We start from the raw sequence: 23,721 nt of genomic DNA on the forward strand, positions 1-23,721 counted from the left end.
CCAGAGAATTCCAATGTACAAATTGCCCACTGTTCAGGCCTTTGAAGAAATCTTAAAAAAAAAAAAAAAAAAAAAAAAAAAAACTTCCTTCCTATTACCCAGAATATGGAAAACTGATTCCTCTTTGTTTAAATACCAATCCTATTTTGACAAAAATAGTAAAAAACTTCCAGATTTCAAACCATTCTCTATCATTCACAGATAGTAATATACTAACTCATTCTGATAGTTTGCAGTTCTCAGTATATATTACACTGAAATTGATTATTTTTGATAACATTCTCTTAACATAAGTATATTTTCTCAATCATAACTTGTGTACAAGAATCGTCCTTAGTAATAAGCATACTTCATCACAATGAAATGTTACAGTCTTAACTACTTCAGAGTGATTGATGATGATGATGAGGGGTGATAATATTCTGATGACTATTACAGGCCTTATCAAGAAGTGGGTGCTTCAGCATTTCTTCATATATATGACCTCACTGACACAATATATAGGAGGATAGCAATCACAATGATCATTAAAAAGTCTTTTAATTTTTTGCAAAGTAGAATTTCTGCAAATTTTTACCAGTAGTTCCTCATAAGCTAGCAAGATAAGTTAACAATGCTATTCATATTTTAATAAAAATAGGAAGCGAGAAGAGAGTTTAAATTTCTTGTTTATTGTTATAATCAGTGTGAGTGGCATTGTAAGGAATGGAATTTACAAGCCTTATCTCTTGCAAGGATATAAAGTCAACTTGATTATTTTTCAGGTTCTATAGTTGGGACAGCAGTTATTTCCACTTGCCACACAATCAATGGGTATTTACTGACTACCTACTATGGAGTAGATGCTGTAAAGTAGGACAGAAGAGGAAAAAAAGACATTTGTAATCTAGCAGGGAAGATGAGATGAATACACATGACTCAAAAAAAAATAAAATAAACCAATATATAATTAAATGTGACATTGTGTGGTAAATCAGAATAAGCAGAAAGCAAGGAATTCATCAATGAGTACTCCTCAAGGATTTGTCCTGATTCCTCTTCTATTCTGTATCTATTCATTCTATCTTGGTGGTCTTCTCAGAAGAACCCATAGTATAATGAGTTCAATTTGTAATAGATAGCAGATAATTTTCATTTCTATACAGTGTATCCCAAAAGCCTTAATTTCTCTCTTAAGTTTCAGCCTTACATCACCAAATGCCTACTGGACACTAACACAGATATGTCCCAAATATCTCTTAAGTTCAATGGGTTCAAAATTAAACTCATTACTTTCCCCTTCTGAATGTGCTCATTTTCTAAAATTATCTGTCTGTTGAAGGTGCTATTGTAAATAGCCTCTTTAAATTGCTATCTTTAACTCTACTTGCTTCCCTAATCTATTCTCCACATAATTACTTACAACATATCTGATGACATTACTCCTATTCTCAAAAAACATCAGTGACCTCCAACTGCCTCTAGGATATAATACAAATTCCTCAACCTGTTTCCTCTCACAAAGCCACTATATTGGTGTAGATCCTCTTGCCTATTCTTGCAGTTGCCCCTCAACTAGTCTCCTTGCTTTCAGTCTTTCTCCTCTCCAATTTTTCTTCCATCTAGTTGCCAAATTAATCTTCCCAAGACACAGGTTTGTTCATGAAGTCTTCCTTAATTCCCTATTGTCTTTGCTAGTTCCTCAGATAAAAGTTTTCCCAGTCTAATTTTGACCTCTCCAGAGGGGTTTTACATAACCACTTCCCACACTCCATATTCCATCAAACTAATTTACTAGCTATTTCCTATAATGGATATTCTGTTTCCTGACTTTGTCTGAAGTGCATGAAATGCATTCTGTACTTATCTTCACCAATTAAATCCCTAGCTTCTTGGAAGGCTCTACTCAGATGTTACTTCCCACAGAAAATCCTTCTTGATCCCCAACTTGTTAGTATTTTCTTTCTCCTCAAATAATTTGTCTGTGAATATGTTGTATTCCCTGGTGCCACTCCTTGAAACCTGTTTTATATTTCTGCTTTTGTATTTCCACAATTTATAATAGTCTCTTATTCCTAGCAGGAAAGTAAGTGTTTAAGGTGGGCTTCAAAGAGAAGGGCAGGTTTCCCGTTAAGCAGACAAGAACAAGTACTCAATGGAATAATTGGCGGTAAGGTCACTTCAGAGGAGGGGAACAATTTGAATGAAGGTGAAGAGGTAGGTTTGAGCATGAGGGACTGTCAGAGTTGTCAGGAGAGAATGCTAACTAGTATAGCACATAGAATCATAACCCTCATTTACTTAAAAAAGCAGGAACTTTTGTAATTAGTTATTAAAGTGTTTCAACACTTAGACTGGGAATTATAGACAGAAATAGAACTGCCCCAATGCATATCAACTATCAGAGTGTCTCTGAATAATATATTTATTATGCATATTACATATACTTATGCATTTATAGATATGTATTTTTTAAAAAGCTTTGTGGTATTGTGGACCCCTAGGACAGTAGTTATCCTATGTATTGTGTGCTAATTGCAATAAATAATTATGTTGAAGTGTATAAAATAAAACACATAAGATTACAAAAAGAAACAATTATTTCAAAATACATTTATTGAAGAAGTTTAAAAAAAAAACCCCAAAAATTCACAGAATTCAGGTGAAGAATTACTAAAATCTAAGTACTTCCTTTTGTAATTTTATAAACAAGAAAAACAGTCACTCCCCAGTCACAAAGTTAGCTTTTAGCAGAGCTGGAAGAAGCATTCAGGTCTACTAATTCTTTTCCTAGGATTCTTTGCACCACACTACAGAAAAATTAAGAGAAAGGAAACTGCTTAAAAAATACCCAATGGTATAATTATACCCAATGGATTTAACTGATATAAAAAGCAATGGGACATAGTAGAGAGTGAATACTCTGATCTAGGATTTTGGTTTAGCTCTGTGACTATAGGCAAGTTATTTAACTTCTCACCTTCAATTTCTTCTATCTACCTCAAAAGTAATGAAGGAGGATCAAATAAAAATCTATATAAAGCACTCTGCAGATTTAAAGTACTGTATATGGGATTTCTGCGAGCTAAAGTGGCACAGTAAGAAGTAAATTGTCATAATTCTCCCATATACACCTCCAAACCACCACAACATAGTAACAAATCCTGGAAGAGCAAAAATGTGAAATAATCTTTGAGCCTAAAAACTTGGAAGTTAGTTGTAATGGTCTCTCTCACTCAGGTAAATGGGAAGCACAATTCAGGATAAGAAAGACAACCAAGTCGCACTTCACCAATCATGGTAATCCTGAGGCCAGTGTCATGGAGTAAGCAAATGTCAACACTAGGACCCACTGCCTCAGCATAGTCAGAGAAATAGGCCCATTTCATTTTAGAGAATGGGCTCTGGGCAAAGAGGCAACCTTGAGAGGTCAGACCTCCACATGCTTCAATGTAGCCCTGGGCAACAGATAAACACCAATTCTACAGGTGCCTAATCAAAGAGGCAGCCTCCAGCAGGCAGACTACCACTTGCTTCAATGTAATCCCCGAGGAATTGCTAAAATACCCCAGCACACACTAGATCCTGGCTTAGCTGCCAGACCTAGTAGCATCAGCCACTCCCAATCCTTCAGCATAGTATCAGACTTAAGGGGCCCAGGTGGTCTTCAGAGCAACATCAGTGCAACACTAGATAAATAGCCCTCACCTACAGCCTCTGGCACAAGAAGCCTGAGATAGATAGTGCCCCTTCAACTCCAGAAGCAAAGATTAAATTTAAAAGAAAGGGAAAAAGCTTAAAAATTATATAGGAGAAACAGGAAAAGAAATGAAAATGGGGCAAATTATTTCACATGAAGAAGTGCAAAAGACTTATTATGGTGGAGGAGAAGATGGGAGGGTGAATGATGGGCACTAGCTTGACTTTTACTCTCATCAGCTCAAAGAGGCGATGATACACACAGTTGAATGTTACATAATCTACTATCTAACTGTAAATTAAGTAAATGGTGTTTAGTGGGAACTGACCAAAGGAAGGATAAATGCGGAAGAGGCAGAAGAGATATAAAGAAGAAAAATACTGGTGAGGAGGGAAAGGGTGAAAGGAGAGGACAAATAAGAAAAAGAATAGGAGGGAAAGGAAATACACAGGTAGTAATCATAACTATTAATGTTAATGGAATGAATTCTCACATAAAACTGAAGGAGATGGCTGAGGTATCAAAAACAAGAATCCTACAATATTGTTTACAAGAAAAACATTTGACACAGACATACATAGAGTAACAGTGGAGCAGAATCCATAATGCTTTAGCTGAAATTTAAAAAAAAAAAAAAAAAAAAAAAAAAAGCAGGGCAGCAATACTGATCTGAAAGTAAAGCAAAAGTAGACCCAATAAAGCAATATCACACAAAAACTAACCATGTACTAAGGCATAAAACCCTCAAAATCAAGTGTAGAAAGCTAGAAAAAGTAAATGTATTTTTATTTTTTATTTATAAAGCAATAAAAATTAAATTCAACAAAGGGCAGTGGGAAGACAGATTAAAATTAATTGGAAACTAAATAAACCAACCTTGAAGAATAAGTCAAAGAAAAAAATCGTAGAAACAATTTCATTAAAGAGAATGACAACATGAGGTAACATACCAAAATTTATGGGATATACCCAAAGTGGTATTTGTTTAGATGTAAATTTATTTCTCTAAATTCTTACATCAACAAAAGGAAAAAAGAACAGATCAATGAACTGGGCATTCAACTAGAAGATCTAGAAAAAAAAATTAAAAACTCCGATTGAAGACTAAATTAGACATCCTGAAAAATCAAAGGTGAGATTGAATAAGATTCAAAGTAAAAAAACAAAACAAAACAAAACAAAACAAACAAACAAAAACCCAACCAACCAAACCAAACAAAACAAAAATATACTGAGCTAATAAATAAATCTACGAGCTGGCTTTGTGAAAAAACCAATAAGATAGAGAAGCCAAAGGACAATTTGATTAAATATTCTACCAAACATTTACAGGAGGATTAAATCCACAACTACAAAAACTTTGAATAAAATAAGCAAAAAAGGAGTCTTGCCAAACTCCTTTTATGTGCAAATATAGTGTCAGGAAGAGCTAAAAGGAATAAACAAAGTTACAGACCAATTTCTTTAATGAATAACAATATCAAAATTACAAACAAAATACCAATAAAGAGATTACAGCAATATATCACAAGGGTCATATACTGTGATCAGGTAGGATTTATAGCAGGAATATAGGGTTAGTTCAATATTAGGAAACCTATCAACTTGACGGTATCAGTAACAAAACCAACAGAAATAATATGATAATTTCAACAGATGCTGAAAAAGCTTTTAATGAAATACAATACCCATTCCTATTAAAAGCACTGGAGACCACAGAAATAAAGGGAGTATTCTATAAAATAAGTGGTAAGATGATGGGAAAAGATAATGATGAATGTTGGAGATGGCATGGGAAAACTGGAACAAGAATACATTGTTGGTATATTTGTGAACTGAGCCAACCATTCTGAAGAGCAATTTGGAACTAAACCCAAAGGGTTATTAAACTGTACATACCCTTTGATCCAGCAGTGTTTCTGTTTTTTGGTCTTATATCCCAAGAGATCTTAAAGGAGGGAAAGGGATCCACATGTGCAAAAATGTTTGTGGCATCCCTTTTTGTAGTGGCTAGAAACTGGAAACTGAATGGAAGCCCATCAGTTGGAAAATGGCTAAATAAGTTATGGCTATGGACTATAATTGTTCTATAAGAAATAATCAGCAGGATGATTTCAGAGAGACCCAGAGACTCTGACATGAACTGATGCTAAGTGAAATGAGCAGAAACAGGAGATAATCTGACAACAACAAGATTACATGATCAATTCTCATGGATATGACTTTTTTCAACAATAAAATGATTCAGATCTATTCCAATGATCTTATGATGATGAGAGCCATCTATAGGTAAGGTCAAAATGGGTGCATAGAGGACACCTAGATGGCACAGTGGATAGAGAAGTGGTCCTTAAATCAGAAGGACCTGAGTGCAAATTTGGCATCAAACACTTAACACTCCTAGCTGTGTGACATTGGGTAAGTCATTTAATTCAAACTGCTTCAACCAAAACCAAAACAAAATGAGTACATGGTTTAGACACATATAGTCACACCATAAGCAAATCAGAAGAGGAAGAAACAGTCTGCCTGTCAAACATGAAAATTCATGACCAAATAAGAGATAGCACTATGAAATACAAAACAGCTAATTTTGTTTATATGAAATTAAAAAGGCTTTTGTTCAAACAAAACAAATGCAACCAAGATTAAAAGTAAAGCAAAATGCTGTGAAATTATCTTTAAAACAATTATCTCTGATAAAAGGCCACATTTCTCAAACTGAGTCAAATTTATAAGAATACAAGCCATTCCCCAATAATAAATGGTCAAAGAATAAGAAAAGGCAGTTTTCAGATGAAGAAATCAAAGCTATCTACAGATATACAAAGAAGTGCTCTAAATCACTTTTTATTAGAGAAATGCAAATTAAAGCTATTTTGAAATATCACCTTACATCTATCAGACTGGCTAATATGACAAAAAAGGAAAATGGTAAATGTTGGAGAGAATGTGGGAAAATTGGGACACTAATGTACTATTGATGGAATTGTGAATTGCTCCAACCATTCTGGATAACAATTTCGAACTGTGTCCAAAGGTCAATCAAACTCTGCATACACTTTGATTCAGCAATTCTATTTCTAGATCTATTTCCCAAAGAGATCATAAGAAAGGGAAAGGACCTACATTTAAAAAAAATATTCATAATAGCTCTTTTCACAATGGGAAAGTATTAAAGATTAAGGGGATGCTCAGCAATTGGGGAAAAGCTGAACAAGCTGTAGTATACGAATGTTATGCGAGACTATTGTACAATTGCACAAACTGTTGCTGAATAAAATTAGCATACCCAGGAAAACATTGTACAAATGTTGTGTGATGATCAACTATGAATGACTCAGATCAGAATAACTTGTGATCCAAGACAAGTAAAAGAGACTTGTGAAGGAAAATGCTAAACACATCCACATACAATATTGATGAATTCTGAATGCAGATTGAATCATTTTTTACCACGTACTTTATTCTTTTTAGTGTTTTTCTCCCTTTTGATATTTTTTTTTCATAATTATAACTACTAAGGAAATATGTTTTACATGATAGCATCTGTATAACCTATATCAAACTCTCTACCATTTTTGGAAGAGGTAAAGAAAGGGAGGGAGAAAAGAGAAAAATTTGGAACTCAAAATATTGAAAAAATGAATGCTGAAAGTTGTCTTACTGTGTAATTGGGAAAAAATAAAATACTATTAAAAATAATAATAAAGACATTTAGCTCTGTAACCCTGGGCATGTAATTTAATCTTGATGGACTTTAGTTTTCTTATGAAAAATGGGAGAGTGGTGTTGGATTCAATGACCTCTAAGATTCATTATAGTATCTTTGATCAATTGATCATGGTTTAAAATAGTAACCATGAAATCATCAAATAAAAATGTATGTCTATAATAAACTAAGATACCCCTAATAAAGAATGAAGGTAAAAGAAAAAGGTTTACTTGGTATCCTGGGCACATCGGATCTTGCAGCCTTCCTTGGGTATTACCAGACCCAGATGCATCCGCAGTCTACAGTTTGTAGGCCCTGTGTGAGGCCAGACATGAGTGCCTGGATGCATGACAGAATATTTGATCTGCAGGAGAAAAAAAATGATACATTCTTTTCATCACAGCTCCTTCATTCAAACATTTGTCAGGGTAGCTGAAGAACTGCCAGTCTCAAATGATAGACTTACACTTTTGTTATTTTGGATTAGATATTTGGGAAGATCTGGGTTTTCTATCTGTACTTTATTTCTGAAGTGATTAAAACTAATCATTTACATTTTTAAAAAAGTCATTAAGAAATATGTTTTCTAGGCTCATCTTTTTATATCAACTGTGTGAAATTCTGGCCCATTAAAACTAGTATGATAAAAAAAGAGTATTTCCAGTGAAGCAAAGAAATTCAACCATTCCTTTGAAAATGTCAGAGATCATTTGCTACCTGCAGTCTGTAGCAATACTGAAAAAAAAAAAAAAGTAAGAAATACCTGTCCTCTTCTGCACCCTGTTGTTTCTGGAAATTTTTCTAGTAAAGCGCAGGTTTTTGGAGCTCCTCTGCAAGCCTTTTCATTTTTTCTTCCTAGAGAGATAAATCATAAATGCATTGCTAGGGAAAAAAAAAACTGCAAAAAATTTATAATGCATGCAATAAAGACCCTTGATAGCTGAGAAACTCAAAACCCAAGATGGGAAAATGTCCTCAAACAGAAGATAAACGGATAGAATGAGAGTCATGGACAGAATGGACATCAACAGACAAATGGAATCAATGGACAGAATGTAGTACTTATCTGGATTATATACACATACCTAGGCTATTTTACTGATGAGGTGGGTGCTGAAAACTTTTTTTTTTTTTTTAAAGGAAAGAAAAAGAACTTAAAAGTGAATCCTTTTTTTTTTTTTTTTTTTTAAAGTACATCTTGACTAGTTTAAGCCCTGATGATTAAAGAAAGGATGGAAATAATGATGCATATGAAAAGGTCAAATAACCTTTGTTTGATTTCACAGAAAAATTAGTTACTGTCCTTCTTCTACCCATCCATAGAATCAATAAGCACTTATTAACTTTCTATTATATCCCAAGTATTATACTAAGGGCTGGATTAACAAAGAAAGGTTATTTTTTTTAAAGTTCTTGTCCTCAAAAAGTTCATAATATAATGGTAAAGAAAACATATGAACAACTATGTACATGATACATACCACAATAACTTGGAAGGAGAATAATAACATTAAGGGAGGTTAGGAAGGTATAGAAGGTGGGATTTTGCCAGGACTTAAAGGAAGGCAGAGAAACTGGAGAAGAGATGAGAGAGAACAATGAGGAACAGGGTGAGGAGTGGCACAGTATATTTTGTGCATGGAGGAGAAACGGAGCTGAAAATGGTTGTTGTTGTTTTTTAATCTTGTTTTTATTAAATTTATCTCTTTATAGAACTTAGTGCATCACAGACTTTAGACCTCTTTAAAATAATTAGGATGGTATCACTTAAATAAATTCCTGAAACCAGGGAATAGAGAGACCAGAGAGAAGCCAAACTGCCAAGTTTTTGCATTATAGATTAATGGTGCATTTGAAAATAGTATTCTGAAAGGGGTCCACTGGTTTCACCAAACTGCCAAAAACAATTGATGATACAAAAAAATGAAGGAAACAGGTCTTGTTTATTGTGTGCCAGGCAATGTTCTAAGGTTAAGAGTCCCCATTCTAGAGGCAATAAAAAGCCAGTAAAGCTTTTCAAATGTTTGTGGGAGGAGTGAGGATGTTATATCAGAGCTGCACTTTAGAAATATCTTGTGGCAGGGCAGCTAGATAGTGCTGCAGATAGAGCATGACCTGAAGTGAAGAGGGTCTAAGTTTAAATCCAGCCTCAAGACACTTAACATTTACTAACTGTGTGACTCCAATTGCCTCTGAGGCGGGGCAGGGAAGGAAGTCTAACCTCTAATCCAATCAGTTAGCCAATAGCCAACAAGCAAGTATTAGGTATCTTCCACATGATATTTCTTCAAACACTTTAATGTCCCTTTCCCCAATCCAAGTTTCTTCTTCTTCAGGCTAAACACTCTTCAGTTCCTTAACATGTTTCTCATATGACATGAACTTGAGGTTTTTCACCATTCAGATCACTTTCAAGTGGACATCCCATTCTTTCTGAGTTATGTTTTTCTTAATTGCATTTCCCTGAATGGAAATTCCAATGAGATGGTCAGCTTAAATAAGATCCATATGGTTAACACTTGCATAATCATTCAGGGCTATTTCCATCTGCTTTCTAAACGGCAAAGTGCTCAAGATTTACTACATAACACATACACTTGGGATAACCAGCCATCTCTGATTGCTCAAAACAGGCCCCAAATTTCACTTAACAGCTTGCCTGAACAGCACTACAACTCTGAAAAGTGTCCTTCTGCTAAATCACCTTCAGGCTTTACCATATGGACAGCCTTTGGAATGCATGGAAAAACTAGTGCTTAAAGAAAAAAAGTTCATGATGGTTTAAACAGGAATCCTTGGGCAAAATGACATTTATTGTTCAAGTCATTTTGTATGCTCCATTAACACCAGAAAATTTTACGGAAGCCAAGGAGAGATACATGCCAAAGGGATTGCTTAGAAAATTTTCATGTAGATGAACTCTTTTCTGAAATTTCAAGTTTCATCTGACTGAAACTACTTTTAATAAACATCACTTCCAGCCATCATTCTGTTCTTGGGGTACAATTAGCCTGGAGCATGACTCACTGTATTAGAATGAAATTAAATACAACTTGAGAGTTTGCTCAATTGCAGAGAACTTGACAGAAAAAAAAGGAAAAATTTAAGTTCATAAAAAAGGACTTTATTCCTTCTTTTTCTTTCATTCTATTTCATCAAATGGTCCAAAGATGTTGGCTTATTTCCTAGGTCCACATTTTCTGATGGCTTTTGGAAATTACAGAGGATTATATATAAACTAATGTCCTTATGAATGTTGCTCAGTTTTGTATCCCTTGTATTTCTCCTTAAAGGACAAACTATCCTAAAAATAGAGCAGAAAAAGCCTAACTTGAAACCATTAAATCTTTTATCAGTTAGGAGGCCAGATAGGAGGCAAGATAGGAGGTATAGGTGGCTGTGTTCAATCATATCTTATCTGGTACAGCAGTGTTTGGATCTAGAACAGATCTCTCAAGGTCACCTTCAAGGTGACAGCAAAACTACCTGTATTGTGTTTCTCAGATTTCCATATTTAATATCTAGAATTAGAAAAGAGAGTAGGGAGATGGTTTATATTCACTTAAACACTCTTCTGTGTATAGATATATCACACTAAAAGAGCTATTTTTGGGATCAGATCTCCAATACAGATTAGTAAAGTGATTCTTTCCTAGGTCCATAAGAAGAGATCTTATTTCAATTTATGCAGAGAAATATGCTCTGCACTGATTTGCAAATTTATAATTCAAAACAATCAGCAAATCCAAATATGTCAGACATTGTGATAACACGCCAATAAATTGATGGCCTGGTTGCTAACTGCAAATTACTTTTCTCTTTTCCTTTTTTTTTTTTTTTAAGTGAAATAACAACTTTAATAAAAATACAAAACTCACAATGGAGGCACATTAGGAAGACTATTATCACAAGAAAAAACTGTGTCAGAAGAATAAACTAGGATTCTCTCAGAACACAGACATATAATAAGAAATAACTTAAAATAGGGTTGTAATTTACAGTCATATTATATCGTGTTAAACTGAAAGGCATTTGAATATTTATATATATGTATATAAAATGCATATATATAAATCATGTAGTCAACATAGTTGTAAATAACAGCAATTTTGAGTACTTCAACACAAAATAAACTGATGCAAAAATATTAATTTATAATATCTATGATAAAAAATTAACAGAGAATTTGCATTTAATAAGGATTATACTATTGATAAAGGAAAACAAGACATATTACTCACAAGAAGTCAACAATGACTAGCAACAAGAGATTATTGGCTTTCCTTTCTCTCTCCTTTCTTTTTCCTACTATCCAAACTACACCCTCCCTTCAATCAAAAAGGAAAAAAAAAAGACCCTTCTACTTATTATTCTTAAAAAGGAATCACATCTTAAAAGATGTTAAACTTGGTTTAAAGAAATGTCAACATTTCTGCAAAATCTCTTTCTATTAGAGAAAGACACAGCAAACATTGTTTGGAAGAGGCTACTTTGTAGATTATATACACTTGTTCAAGGTGAATTAATGTAACTAAGAAGGCACATCTCTGTGATTTAACGTTAACATGGAATTATTACAGTTAAATATCTAGAAATTTACTTTCTGAAAGAGCAATACTGCCAAGAAGAATTTTCTATCACAGATTTTCAGATGAAGAACTTTTATTCTAAAGTTAACTTCTCAAAATGCCCAAGATTAACCAAATGGCAAGTGGGTGCAAACAAGCAGGTTTCACTTTTTAGTAGAAAGTGAAATTGCTAATAAGACCCACCCAATTAAAGTATATAACACAACTGTGTTCTTGGAAGCTTCATGGAAAAGAAAGCATGATTTTTGTTTATTCATAATTTTAAAAACAAACATATGGGTATGGCTCCAACCTCAGAGAGCATTTCTATTGTAATCCCTTAATTAATTATAGCTACTTCTTCTGTTTAGATGCTGCAAAAATGCCCTATAATTTTACTCTAAAAATTATAGTATCTCTTCTTTAAAACAATACATGGAAAATAATCTCATAAAGATGTTCAATCCATGTAAAATATATAAAATCATGATAAAAATTGTGATACAAATCATGTAAACCCCCTTTGGAAAAGTCATAACAGACCACATTTTGAAGACCAGTGCAAAGATATTTTCAAGTTTTCAAGTTACAGAAATAGTCAACAATTTTCACAATACAAAAGAAGTTTTTCAAAAAAAAAAAAAAAAAAAAAAGAGCTATGTTTGGATTATGGAAATTATGCTGACACTAGAGCTACCCACCTTCCCATTAATTTGAACAGTTCAATTGTTAAAGTATTAAAAAGCAAAAATTAAAGCTATTTGTGCAAGAATCAATACACTCCACTTTTCATTTTTATTGGGTTCTGAGATGACAATGGGTCTTTTATTTTTTTTATTTTTTATTTTTTTTCCAGATCTGAATACTGTTCTTCAAGCCAGGATGAGGCAATCACTCTAGGGGTTTTCCATTTGATGTGAAATTGTCTGAATGTCTGTAAGCTTTTGATTCCCAGCAAAATAAGCTGTGATGACATCTTGGGAAAGAACTAAATGTTTGTGCAATACTAAAGTATACCTTATTTTCTTTTAGAAATTTCAATTTGATAGATACACCATTGTGTATTTTATCATATGTTTCCTTATGTGCTTGTAACAGATGTTGTGCCTCCTCAATTTTTGGCAGTGTTTGTATTATGTGATCCAAGTTTAATTCTTCTAAATCATGTACCATATTCAATCCTGACACTTTTGTATTGTTTCACAGTCATTAATGTATCTCCTATTATTTTGCTCATCAACTTGCAGTAAAAAAATTAATAGCTCCAAAAAGAATTTCTCCATTTTTAGCTAGCACATACATATATATGCACATATACATATACATACATATAGATGCATATATATATATATATATGTATATATATATAGTATCTTATTAAACACATCTACTAGCAGATTCTGCAGTGTTTAAAGACAGTAAAGTGGTGTATCTTATTAAACACATCTACTAGCAGATTCTGCAGTGTTTAGAGTCAGGAAAGTGGTGTATCTTATTAAACACATCTACTAGCAGATTTTACAGAGTTCAGAGGCAGTAAAGTGGTGGAATGGCCCTAAAGTCAGGAAAACCTAAGTTCAAATCTAGCCTCAGACACTTAAATCACTAGATGTGTAACCTTGAGAAAGTCACTTAACCTGCCTCAGTTTTTCTGACTACAAAATGGGTAGATTAATATCTTGATAAGAATTTTGATAGAATTAAATAAGATATTTGTAAAGTGCATAAGACCATGTCTAACACCTAGTAGGTGATTATTAAACATTTGTTCCCTTCTTTCCTGTTTGGAATTATTTTGAGAGTTACCTGAGATTTTAATGAATTATTTTAGGAAATATAGTGGACTCTGCAAAGAAGGATGAAATTTAATGAAAAGAAACTGAAAGGCAATGTGATAAAGCAGAAGGAGTTCTGGGACCAGAATTAGAAAACTTACCAAGTCAGGTTCTAATTCTGTGTAACACCTAGAATGTCACTATGTTCCCAGTTCCCCCAACTGTAAAATTTCTTTTGCTACTGTTATTGTTTTGTGAGACAATTGGGGTTAAATGACATGGCCAAAAGTCACAGAGCTAGTTAAGAGTCTGAGGCTAGATTTGAATTCAGGTCCTCCTGAGTCCAGAGCTAGTACCATCTAGATGCTCCCCAACTATAAAATTTCATACTACTACCTACACTATTTACAATGCAGTTGTAAGGAATGTACTTTGTAAACCTAAAAGCCTAATGTAAATGTGAATTGTTATTATTATTATTAGCATTAAAAACACCCAACAGAACCAACTCATTTTAAGTTAGTGTCAAAAGGTAAACAACAATTTTGTTCTTAATTTGTTGATTTGTCTTTATTCTTACTATAGTCCCCTTTATCCCTAGGGTTTTGTCTATTTTCTGGGGCCAGTTTGTTCCTAAATGGAGTATTTTGAAATAACTCACTATGTTCTCTGTTAATTCAAAGTTGAAGGTATGAATTGTGCCAAATTTTATGTTTAATTATAAAATGCCACCACAAAAAGTCTATTCCAAGAAAGTTGATGCAGAATTTAAGAGAATATGAAATTCTTTGAAAGACGTAACAACAAAGATAATATTGTTTGGTGATGTTCTGATTATAAATGTCAAATGAGGTATAAAACAGCAGGTTTAGCAGACCCCTGGGCTACGATTTATGGACAAGAGGCTGAAAAGACATGTAAGATTGTAATTTGCCCTGCTGAAGTGACTTTTAACATCACAAAATCACAGATGTATCAAAGTGTACAAAAAGTACTATGTCTACTTGCCTTGATGCAAATTATAAAATGGTATGTGTTTCATATAGAAAGAGTAAGCAGATAAGATTAGAAAAGGGACAAATCATGAAAGAATTTGAATGCCATTATGTATTATAGTTTTCAAGCCAAGGAAATTAAAGGATTTCTGAGTCAAAGAGTGGTAAAAAACAGCATAGTAAAGTTTATGTATATTTTTTATGGTTCTTGCTTCTTCTTGCAGGTTAGTCATGTGGCTTGGATCTATGATTCTACAGCTGACTCAGAATCTTATAATCTGAGTTCAAAGGAAAACATGGAAGTCATTTAGTCCAAATGGAGCAGAAACACCCTCTACAACATCTATTTTCTACTGGAAGAGCAGGTTTTAGGAGCTTGTGACTTCTCAAAGTAAAATATTTCATTCTTATGCATGGAAAGGAAATGTTTCCCTATATTAAGTCAATATCTTCCCCTCTACAATTTCTATTGGGCAAGTAACTTAAATTCTATCTGCCTTAGTTTCCTCCTTGGTAAAATGAGGATTATAATACTGCCTGCTTACTAGGATTGTTGGGAAGATAAATGACATAATGTTTGTAAAAATATTTTGTAAACCTTAAAGTGACACATGCATAGGGATATATATGAATATATACATGTGTGTGTATATTTAAACAATAAATAGCATATATGTACACATGTTATTTATTATTGTTGTTATAAATAATTATAATAATAATTATATTAAATAATAATAAACTAAATAAATAAATAATAAAATATAAGGTAATATAAATGCTGGAAATGCACCTGAGCTTGGAGTCTTTCTACTGAGCATAAAATGATCTGAAGCACAGGGTCACAAACAGCAGGAGGGTTTACAACAGAAATCTGCAATGTATCCCTCTTGTGTCTAGACAGAGGAAATGTTTACCAAAGTTTTATGCTATTTTATGTTATATTGATGGAGGTAGAGAGGCAAAAAACCAAACCAAACCAAACCAAACCAAACCAAAAAATAACTATCAGCACGCTTACCTTGTTGCCATAGAGTGAACTGGCTCCAGTCACCCTTTTCTCTCAGATTCTCATCTTCAGGCAGGAAGAGACCTTCCGTTTTATCTAGCACAGCAAGACCTTCATCACGAATTAATTTCCAGTTTTTTTCTAAGGTCTAAAAGAAAAGCCATAGTTATTGTTACTAAAAAATGTGTCCACCTGAGCACTTTAATAATTATACTAAACTTTTAAAAACTAACAACAATGAAATGCTGAATGAAATTTACAGTTATCTGGTTTCAGTGGTTTTCATTTCCTCTGATACTCATACAGGCATAAAAACAAAAATCATCATTTTTCTCATAATCAGTTCCTCTGGTATATAAAAAATTTTTTATCTCTATCCTTTTCAGAATTTTTACTAAATCTGTTTTGTTTTTTTTCTTGATAGAAATTAATTGACTTTTAAAAACAGTACGAGCAATTGGTATTATTGGTATCAAGATTATTAGCTAAGGGACTTGCCTATCTTTCTCCTATCATACCAAGACTACTTAGGCTAAGAACCTTGCCATTAAAAACTTAGACTATGAATTGCTCCTAATTTCACTGTTCATCAGAATATACTAAAAAATTGCCATAAAACTTGATGATAAATATTAAAATTGTAAAATTACATACAAAGCATCAGCTATGGATTTTGATAGCAATGAATCAACTTCTATTTTGACCTTGAACCAAATATATATGTATATGTGAGAATTTATATTTATGTAACTATATACAATACATCATGTCAGCATCAGTAAGGTTACTCCTTCTATAATCTCTACTGGTAACTTCTAGAGGTGATGGGAAAATCACAATAGTTCCATCTCAATAGAAAAGATTATTTATACATTCAGAGTGGTAGATTGATGGTAATGAGGAAATATATCAGGCAAGAAAATGAGGCTATTATGGGTGAGTGGCTATGGGAGTAATTCCAAAGAAAGGGATACATGAAAGGTACACTGTACAAACAAAATGCACACTATTTTGCATCTAACACAAACTGAAAGGTAAGGTTACATGAAGAGTCAAGAATTAACTGTGAGGTTGTGAATCTGGGTGATTCAAAGTATAGTAACATTATCAACAAAATTACGGAAGTTATAAAGAGGAGGGAACTTTGGGGATAATGGTAATGAGCTATTTTTCACATGTGAATTCAAACTACCTAACAGAATAGAGTTGAATATCATGGTTTATATATTTCAAGTTAGAAGGATTCTCAAAAGCTATCTAATATAATCCATTCATTTTAGAGGTGAGGAAATAAGGGTTGGGAAAATTGTATGATTGTATAAAGTTATATAGGCAGTGATTGCCAAAGATGAGATTTAAATTCACGTCCTCTCACTCCAGAATAAATATTCATTTCATTGTGCCATGTGCTCTACCTCAGGTATCTAATAAGTAATTGGTGATATGAAACTGGAATAAAGGAGAAGGGGAATGGATATGCTGAACTAGAAGCCACCTGCATAGAAATAATAATTTAACCCACAGGATCTGATGAGATCACCAAAAGATAGTATAGATTGAGAATGAAACACAGCTCCCACCTCCTAGCAAAAGGTACTAGATTCAAGATAAAGAATGAGACTTGTATTCTTAGACATAGCTTTTCACTTGTTTTTTCTCAACTATATATATCTGTTATAAGCTAAGTCTTCAACTCTAAGAGAGAGAGATTGGAAGGGACAGATTAGTGGGAAATGATAAATTGAAAAAAAAGAGCACTAACCAAACATTTAAAAAATGTATAGAAAGCTAAAAAGAACTGAAAAGAATACAAATAAAAGTTTTGTTACCACCCTGCAATATACACACATATAAGTGTATGTATATATATATATATATGATATAACACACATGCATATGTGTGTATATATAACATATAATACATACACACGTCTCTCTCTCTCTCTCTATATATATATATATGTATATATATACATATATGTATATACACACACACACATATATATCCACAAATGAATTAGTCGATTTGACCTAGCAAAAAGAAACTAAAAAAAAAAAAAAAGTCAAAAATGTAGAAGAACAACAGGCGACAGTGATAAGGAAAACAGAAAAATTGTGGTAGCAAACAGTATTAAATGCTGCAGTGAGGTCAAGAAAGAAAGGCTTAGGCAAAGCCACACAATTTGGCAATTATATTATTTTTCCCATTGAGAGAGCAATTTCAGTTTAGTGAAGAGGTTAGAAGATGGACATAAAGGATTTAGAATTAAAAGCTGAGAAAATGGAGATAACAAACATATCTTTTTCTAGCTGGTAGCTATGAAAGGGAGGATGATCAACCTATGATTGTGGAAATGACTCTCTAGTGCTTTTAGAATAAAAATCTGGCTCAAATTTGCCTTTTCTAAATTATTGCTTCCCTGTACACATTCTACATTCCAACTGAACTGGTCAATTTGCTCTTCTCTGATCTTGGCACTTCCTCCTTCCTCTAAACTTTTATAGACTATTCATTATGTATAAAATTGACTGCTCCTATAATGTATAAAATATACTATTTCTGTCTCTTAGAATTCCTAACTTTTCTTTCTTTTTTTGCTGAGGCAATTGGTTAAATGACTTGCCCAGGGTAACACAGCTAAGAAGTGTTAAGTGTCTGAGGCCAGATTAGAACTCAGGTCCTCCTGCACCACCTAGCTGCCCCATTCCTAGCTTATTTTAAAGCTTAGCTCATTTGTCCTCTTCCACGGGAAGCTTTTCCCAATCCTGTTGGCTTAATCAACAATAAAATGACAAATTGTATTAAGCACCTATTACATGTCAACAAATTTGATTAAGTACCTAGCATATAAGGGACTGGGGATGCAAAAATTTAAAAAATGATGCAACCTCTACTTGTAAAGATTTTGTTTAGTTTGTGCATATTAGTTGTTAGTTCTTGGTATCTTTCCTTCCCAACTATTTATATACTTATCTCAGCAGATGTTATATCCTGCTAGGGGCCTGTAAATTTTTGAGGATAAAGATTTTTGAGCAGGGATAAGAATTTAATGAAGATGTTAACAAATGTGACTAATAGAATTTGAGATATTCCTTTCAAATGTAGAAATACCTAGTGGTAGGTAGTTAGCTACTACAAATTAACAAGTGAATCCTATGGACTAATTGTGTTTTATAAAGAAAAGAAATTGGTCTTATCTACATACTTGCTATTCATTTCATCTAAAACTTGTACGATAGAAAATTTAAAATGAGAAATCAGCGGGTCTCATCATTCTCATTCAGGACTGTACATTCATTTGTTGTATTTTATTTCCATCCTTCCCCCTGTTCTCTATAACCTTGGTCCTTACACACTTAAACAACAAAGGTTATGGGACTTCTGGCTAGGAATAGAACACTTTGTAAAACACAGGTATATAAACACTATTTCAAAATGTGATTTGTTGTCTAATTTGGACACAATGAATGCTTCACAATCATTTGTATCAAAAAATATGATCAAAGAGTTATGTACAATTTTTCAAGCTCTTAGAAAACTTAGGGATTTTTCAACAAGATTATGTTTGGGGCACAATATATATTTTGAAACATGCTGGTATTTTGTCTTAAAATACTTAAGAGGGTAATTGAGCTTTAACAGAAAAAAATGGACATTTTAATAAAAATAAAGAAGAAGCAAATTCACTCAACAAAAAATTCTTTCAGAAATTTGCTGATTTGGTGAATATTTTTGAAAAGCTAAGTTCTCTAAATAAATCAAGGCAAGGTCCTCAAGTTCAAACTCTGATTCAGCGAGATAGTAAATGAATGAATTTATGAAAAAGATACATGGGCAGTAAATTTTTAAAAAATATTTTTATGTTTCATGATTTTTAAAAATGCCTATTCTGCAAATGAAACAAAAGAAAACAAATGCCTGCTTATTAATCCCTTGACCAATCTAGAGAAACAATTCTCATTTTGTTTTAAAGATGTAGATATTTCTAAATATGAATAGATGATAAAGAAACTCATTTAACAGGGAAAAACAATTCATTTGTTTTTACTCCTTCTAATAGATTCTTCTTATTACAGTATTACTGAAATACACATTTGAATCTGGAAAGTCTTTTTATATTTTTCCTGTGGTTAAATAAAGAGTTCTCTGGCTTATTAAACAAAATGATATATATTATACTACTATTTACAACATCCTATTTGTGTGAAATGGAGTTTTCTGCTGTAGCTGTTATTAAAACAGAATTTCAATCTTGATTTATGTGTGAGAAATAGTTGCATGTAGCAAAACCATCAATGATACCATATTTTGCTGAGGATTGGGGACAAGAGAAGAAAGAATGAAGGATAACTTTACAATTTTGAGTCTAGGGAAATGAGAGAATATTGATGACTTTAATAAAAAGTCTTGAACTATCAGCAGAAAATAAGGAATGTTCCAGTTTTTCTTCTTGGTCCAATGAAATGCAAAGTAAACATTACAGATAGTAGCAAAGAAGGTGGTATCAACATCTTAGGGAAAAGTCAGATTTCATTAAATTCTAAATAATAGAAAAAATCTAAAATAAAAGGAAGTTTGTTGATAATACATAAAAATTTCTAATGGGCACATTGGCAAGAACAAGAACAGGGAATTATAGTACTGGTGGGAGGTCGTTTTCAAAGCTGAAGCTATTAGTTGCCATTTACAGAACTCATTAAATTAAAGCATACTTTTTTCTACAGGATGTTTTAAGAGTTTTGTAACTATGTTTAGAGATAGGGAACTTGATATCCAGGTATTCCATGTAGCACTGTGATTCCACATAAGCATTCATTGTTTGTATTCGTACAAATTTTGTATATCAAAAATAAGCATAATGAACTAGTTCATCATGAGAACACTTACTGACTTTATTTACTTTCTGGTAAACATTCTTTTGTTTTCCTCCTTATTAAGGATCCTTTCTCCAATGTATCAGGAGTTCAAAATGTGACTTAGAAAAGCTGGATTTAAAGATTATATGAATCATAAGGCACTCTACTTAATCTATTCTTGATTCTGTGGACATTTATTTTACATTAAGCTGCTAATCTCATCTTATATTATAATTAAATTCTACCATAAAATTTATCAGTTTTTGTTTTTGTAATCCATTTTATTTTAAGAACAAAAAATATAACTCAGATAATTGGCTGCTTGGGAACTAAGTTCAAAACTACTAATGCACTGCTGAATGTGATGGGTTAGCAGTGGCTTCTTTTTTTCAGGTGAAAGTACTCCTATGCAATTAATTTCTCAATTAATAAAAGCCATGTTCTGGAAGAAAAATGACACTGCAAGTGCTATTTTAATCAATCATTTCTACTCACTGTGTAACAGTTGGCAAAGTAATCCTGGGATCCATTCCAAAAACAATAAAATTTCAATATGAGAAAAGAACAAAATTATCTGTGATGCTGTTTGCTTGCATCAGAGCACATGCCTTGAGACATCCAAATAAAGCTTCAAGAGCTTTTTTCTCACCATCATTTTTTACATGATGATTATAAAGAGTCAGGATAAGCAAATTCAAAAGGAGAATTTTTAGCCAACTTTCTGTTTCTACTGGCTAATGCAGTAGTTTTGGTGTTACTTTAATGGTTTCTGAAGTGTGCATTTCACATCAAAATTAGCAGCAGTACTGTGTGGATGAATGAGCAATCTTTTTAAATAGGGAAAAACAACTCTTAAGGAGTGGGGGCTTTTCTCTGGCTGGAAGAGAGATTCTTTCACTGCAAAAACTAAATCCATTTTAGTTTCAATTTCTATGCTAAATATCCCTAAGGCACTTGGGGACTTGGATGCATCCCATATAGTTTTAATGAGAATGAAACTAGGAAAGAAAATTCTTTTGGAATTTTCTTCCTAATTATTGTGTCAAGTTACACTTTTTGGTTAACCCAATGCAAAGAGCTACCAAAAATGAGCAGAAATTATGATTATTTAGTAACGGAAAAGGTCATTAAAGTTGGGTTCATAGCTTGTCCAGACCCTAAAGGGGTCTTTAGTACAAACTGTTATTGAACAGATGAGAGAACTGGATCCCAAGGAGGTTAGATGGCTTGTCCAAGACCATAAAGGTAGTAAACATTAGAGACAGAACTTGAACTTGGAGGATCCTCTGATGCCAGAGTTAATGTTCTTTATCCTGAACTACACATTTAACTTATTCCCATGCTCTCAAGAACATAGTTCTCTTTTTGCCTCCTCAGAAAACATATCACTGAGACTGATTAGCAGTCACTCAAGTGCCAACATCCAGATAATTGCTATAAATGGTTTGCCTTGGTTGGGCATCCTAATGCAACATTGGCTGTCAAATAAATGGCTAATGAACACCAGGGCTGCTTCTGACAGCAAACTGTCTCTTATTATGGTGGTTCTGGGTCAATGGTAGATTTAAAAAGTCCATGTGGTGTATTTAAGTAGTTATATGTATAACTATATGTAATACCTACATGCATAAATATATGTTTGCATACATATATACATACATATGTATGTGTATAGTTTTAAAAGTCATAAGTCAATTTAACAAATTATATAGCACTGAATTTTAAAAATAGACTTAATGTTAGGGAATTTGGTACTGGTATGGTAACTTTTATTAATTTATGCTCCTTTCTTGTTTTGCCCTTTGTAATACAGGATCTGAACCAAGCAGGAGCTCATATAAGCTGAGTTTGAGTATCATTTTGGGAAGCCCTGGGGAAATGGGATTTGGAAATGGACACTTGATTGGCAAGGCTGAGGAGTATTTCTTTGCACTAATCAGTAAAGCTCCCAAAATTAAGCAAGTTTAACAGGAAATGTCAGTTTTAAGTGATTAACATTAGTGACTTGCTATTTTTTTCTAAGTTTAAACTATTCATAAAAGAATCTCAAATATTGAGAGAATAGAAAAAAGAATAACGTGTCAATTCTTGTTAAGAATGAGAAATTACTTTGGCTATTTTTCTAGCTAACTTCCCTTTGCTGTTTAGTCATTTTTCATTCATATCCAACTCTTTATGACCCCTTTTAGGATTTCTTGGCAAAGATACTGGAGGGATTTACCATTGTCTTCTTCAGATCATTTTACAGATAAAGAAACTGAGGCAAACTAACTTGCCAAGGGTCACATAGCTAGTAAGTATTTGAGGTCAGATGTGAACTTAGGAAAATGAGGATTCCTTACATTGGGCCTGGTACTTTATCCATTGAACCATCTAGCTACCTACCACTTTCCCTCCTTAATATTAAAGCATAAAAACTACCACAATGGGTCATAGCTTGCCTAGCCTGATATTTGGATAAAAACATCTGGATATGCTGTCTATAAAGATATATTTACTCCCTCAAAGTCCTATGAAAAAGTAACCAGAAATGAAGTTGAAGCTGGGGACCTATGAAAGGAAAAAGTAGTCTTTTCTTTTGGAGGAAATTAGGCTTAAATGACTTGCCTAAGGTTACATAACTGGTAAATGTCTGAAGTAAGGTCTTACTGATTTTGGAGTCATTGCATATCTAACTTCCCCAAGGAAATAAAGTAGTCTGAATGATATAGAAGCTGTGGACTTTAATTTTAATCTGATAGAAAACGGTAAATACCTAGGTAGAAAGTATTTTATTTAATGATTATCAATAATAGCAAATTAAAATCTTATTTGTATAATAATGCATCAAGGAGGAATTTTTGGCTTGCATACAGACAGTAAAGAGTCTCTATACATGTATATATGTGTTATTATTCTATATGTAAACTCTGTGAAAGTTGCAAGCTGCAGATAAAAGTGACAAAAGAAAAAAAAATAACAACTTAGAATAAAGCAATCAACCTCCAAGGACAAAGCACTAATAGGTACTCAGCCAATAAGCACAGACCACACTTGTTCTTCAAGGAATCCCTTTCTTCTTCTGAGTCTTATGGACTCAGCTAAAGCACCACTTACCACTTGAAACTTTTCTCAATCTCTGTC

At 33.0% G+C, this 23,721-nt stretch overlaps 1 protein-coding gene across 2 annotated transcripts in view; it reads right to left on the minus strand.

Moving 5' to 3' along the window:
• Positions 1–23,721, minus strand: part of ASPH (aspartate beta-hydroxylase) — a 196,123-nt gene that overhangs the window by 11,580 nt on the left and 160,822 nt on the right. For both annotated transcript variants that reach the window (XM_074278755.1, XM_074278754.1), the window contains 3 exons: positions 15,754–15,889; positions 8,158–8,249; positions 7,625–7,758 (listed from right to left, as the gene is read on the minus strand). In XM_074278755.1, coding sequence (XP_074134856.1) covers positions 7,625–7,758; positions 8,158–8,249; positions 15,754–15,889 — 362 coding nt within the window. The remainder of the gene's footprint in view (positions 1–7,624; positions 7,759–8,157; positions 8,250–15,753; positions 15,890–23,721) is intronic.

The sequence above is a fragment of the Sminthopsis crassicaudata genome, chromosome 1 (assembly GCF_048593235.1).
Source record: "Sminthopsis crassicaudata isolate SCR6 chromosome 1, ASM4859323v1, whole genome shotgun sequence".
Taxonomy (NCBI): Eukaryota; Metazoa; Chordata; class Mammalia; order Dasyuromorphia; family Dasyuridae; genus Sminthopsis; species Sminthopsis crassicaudata.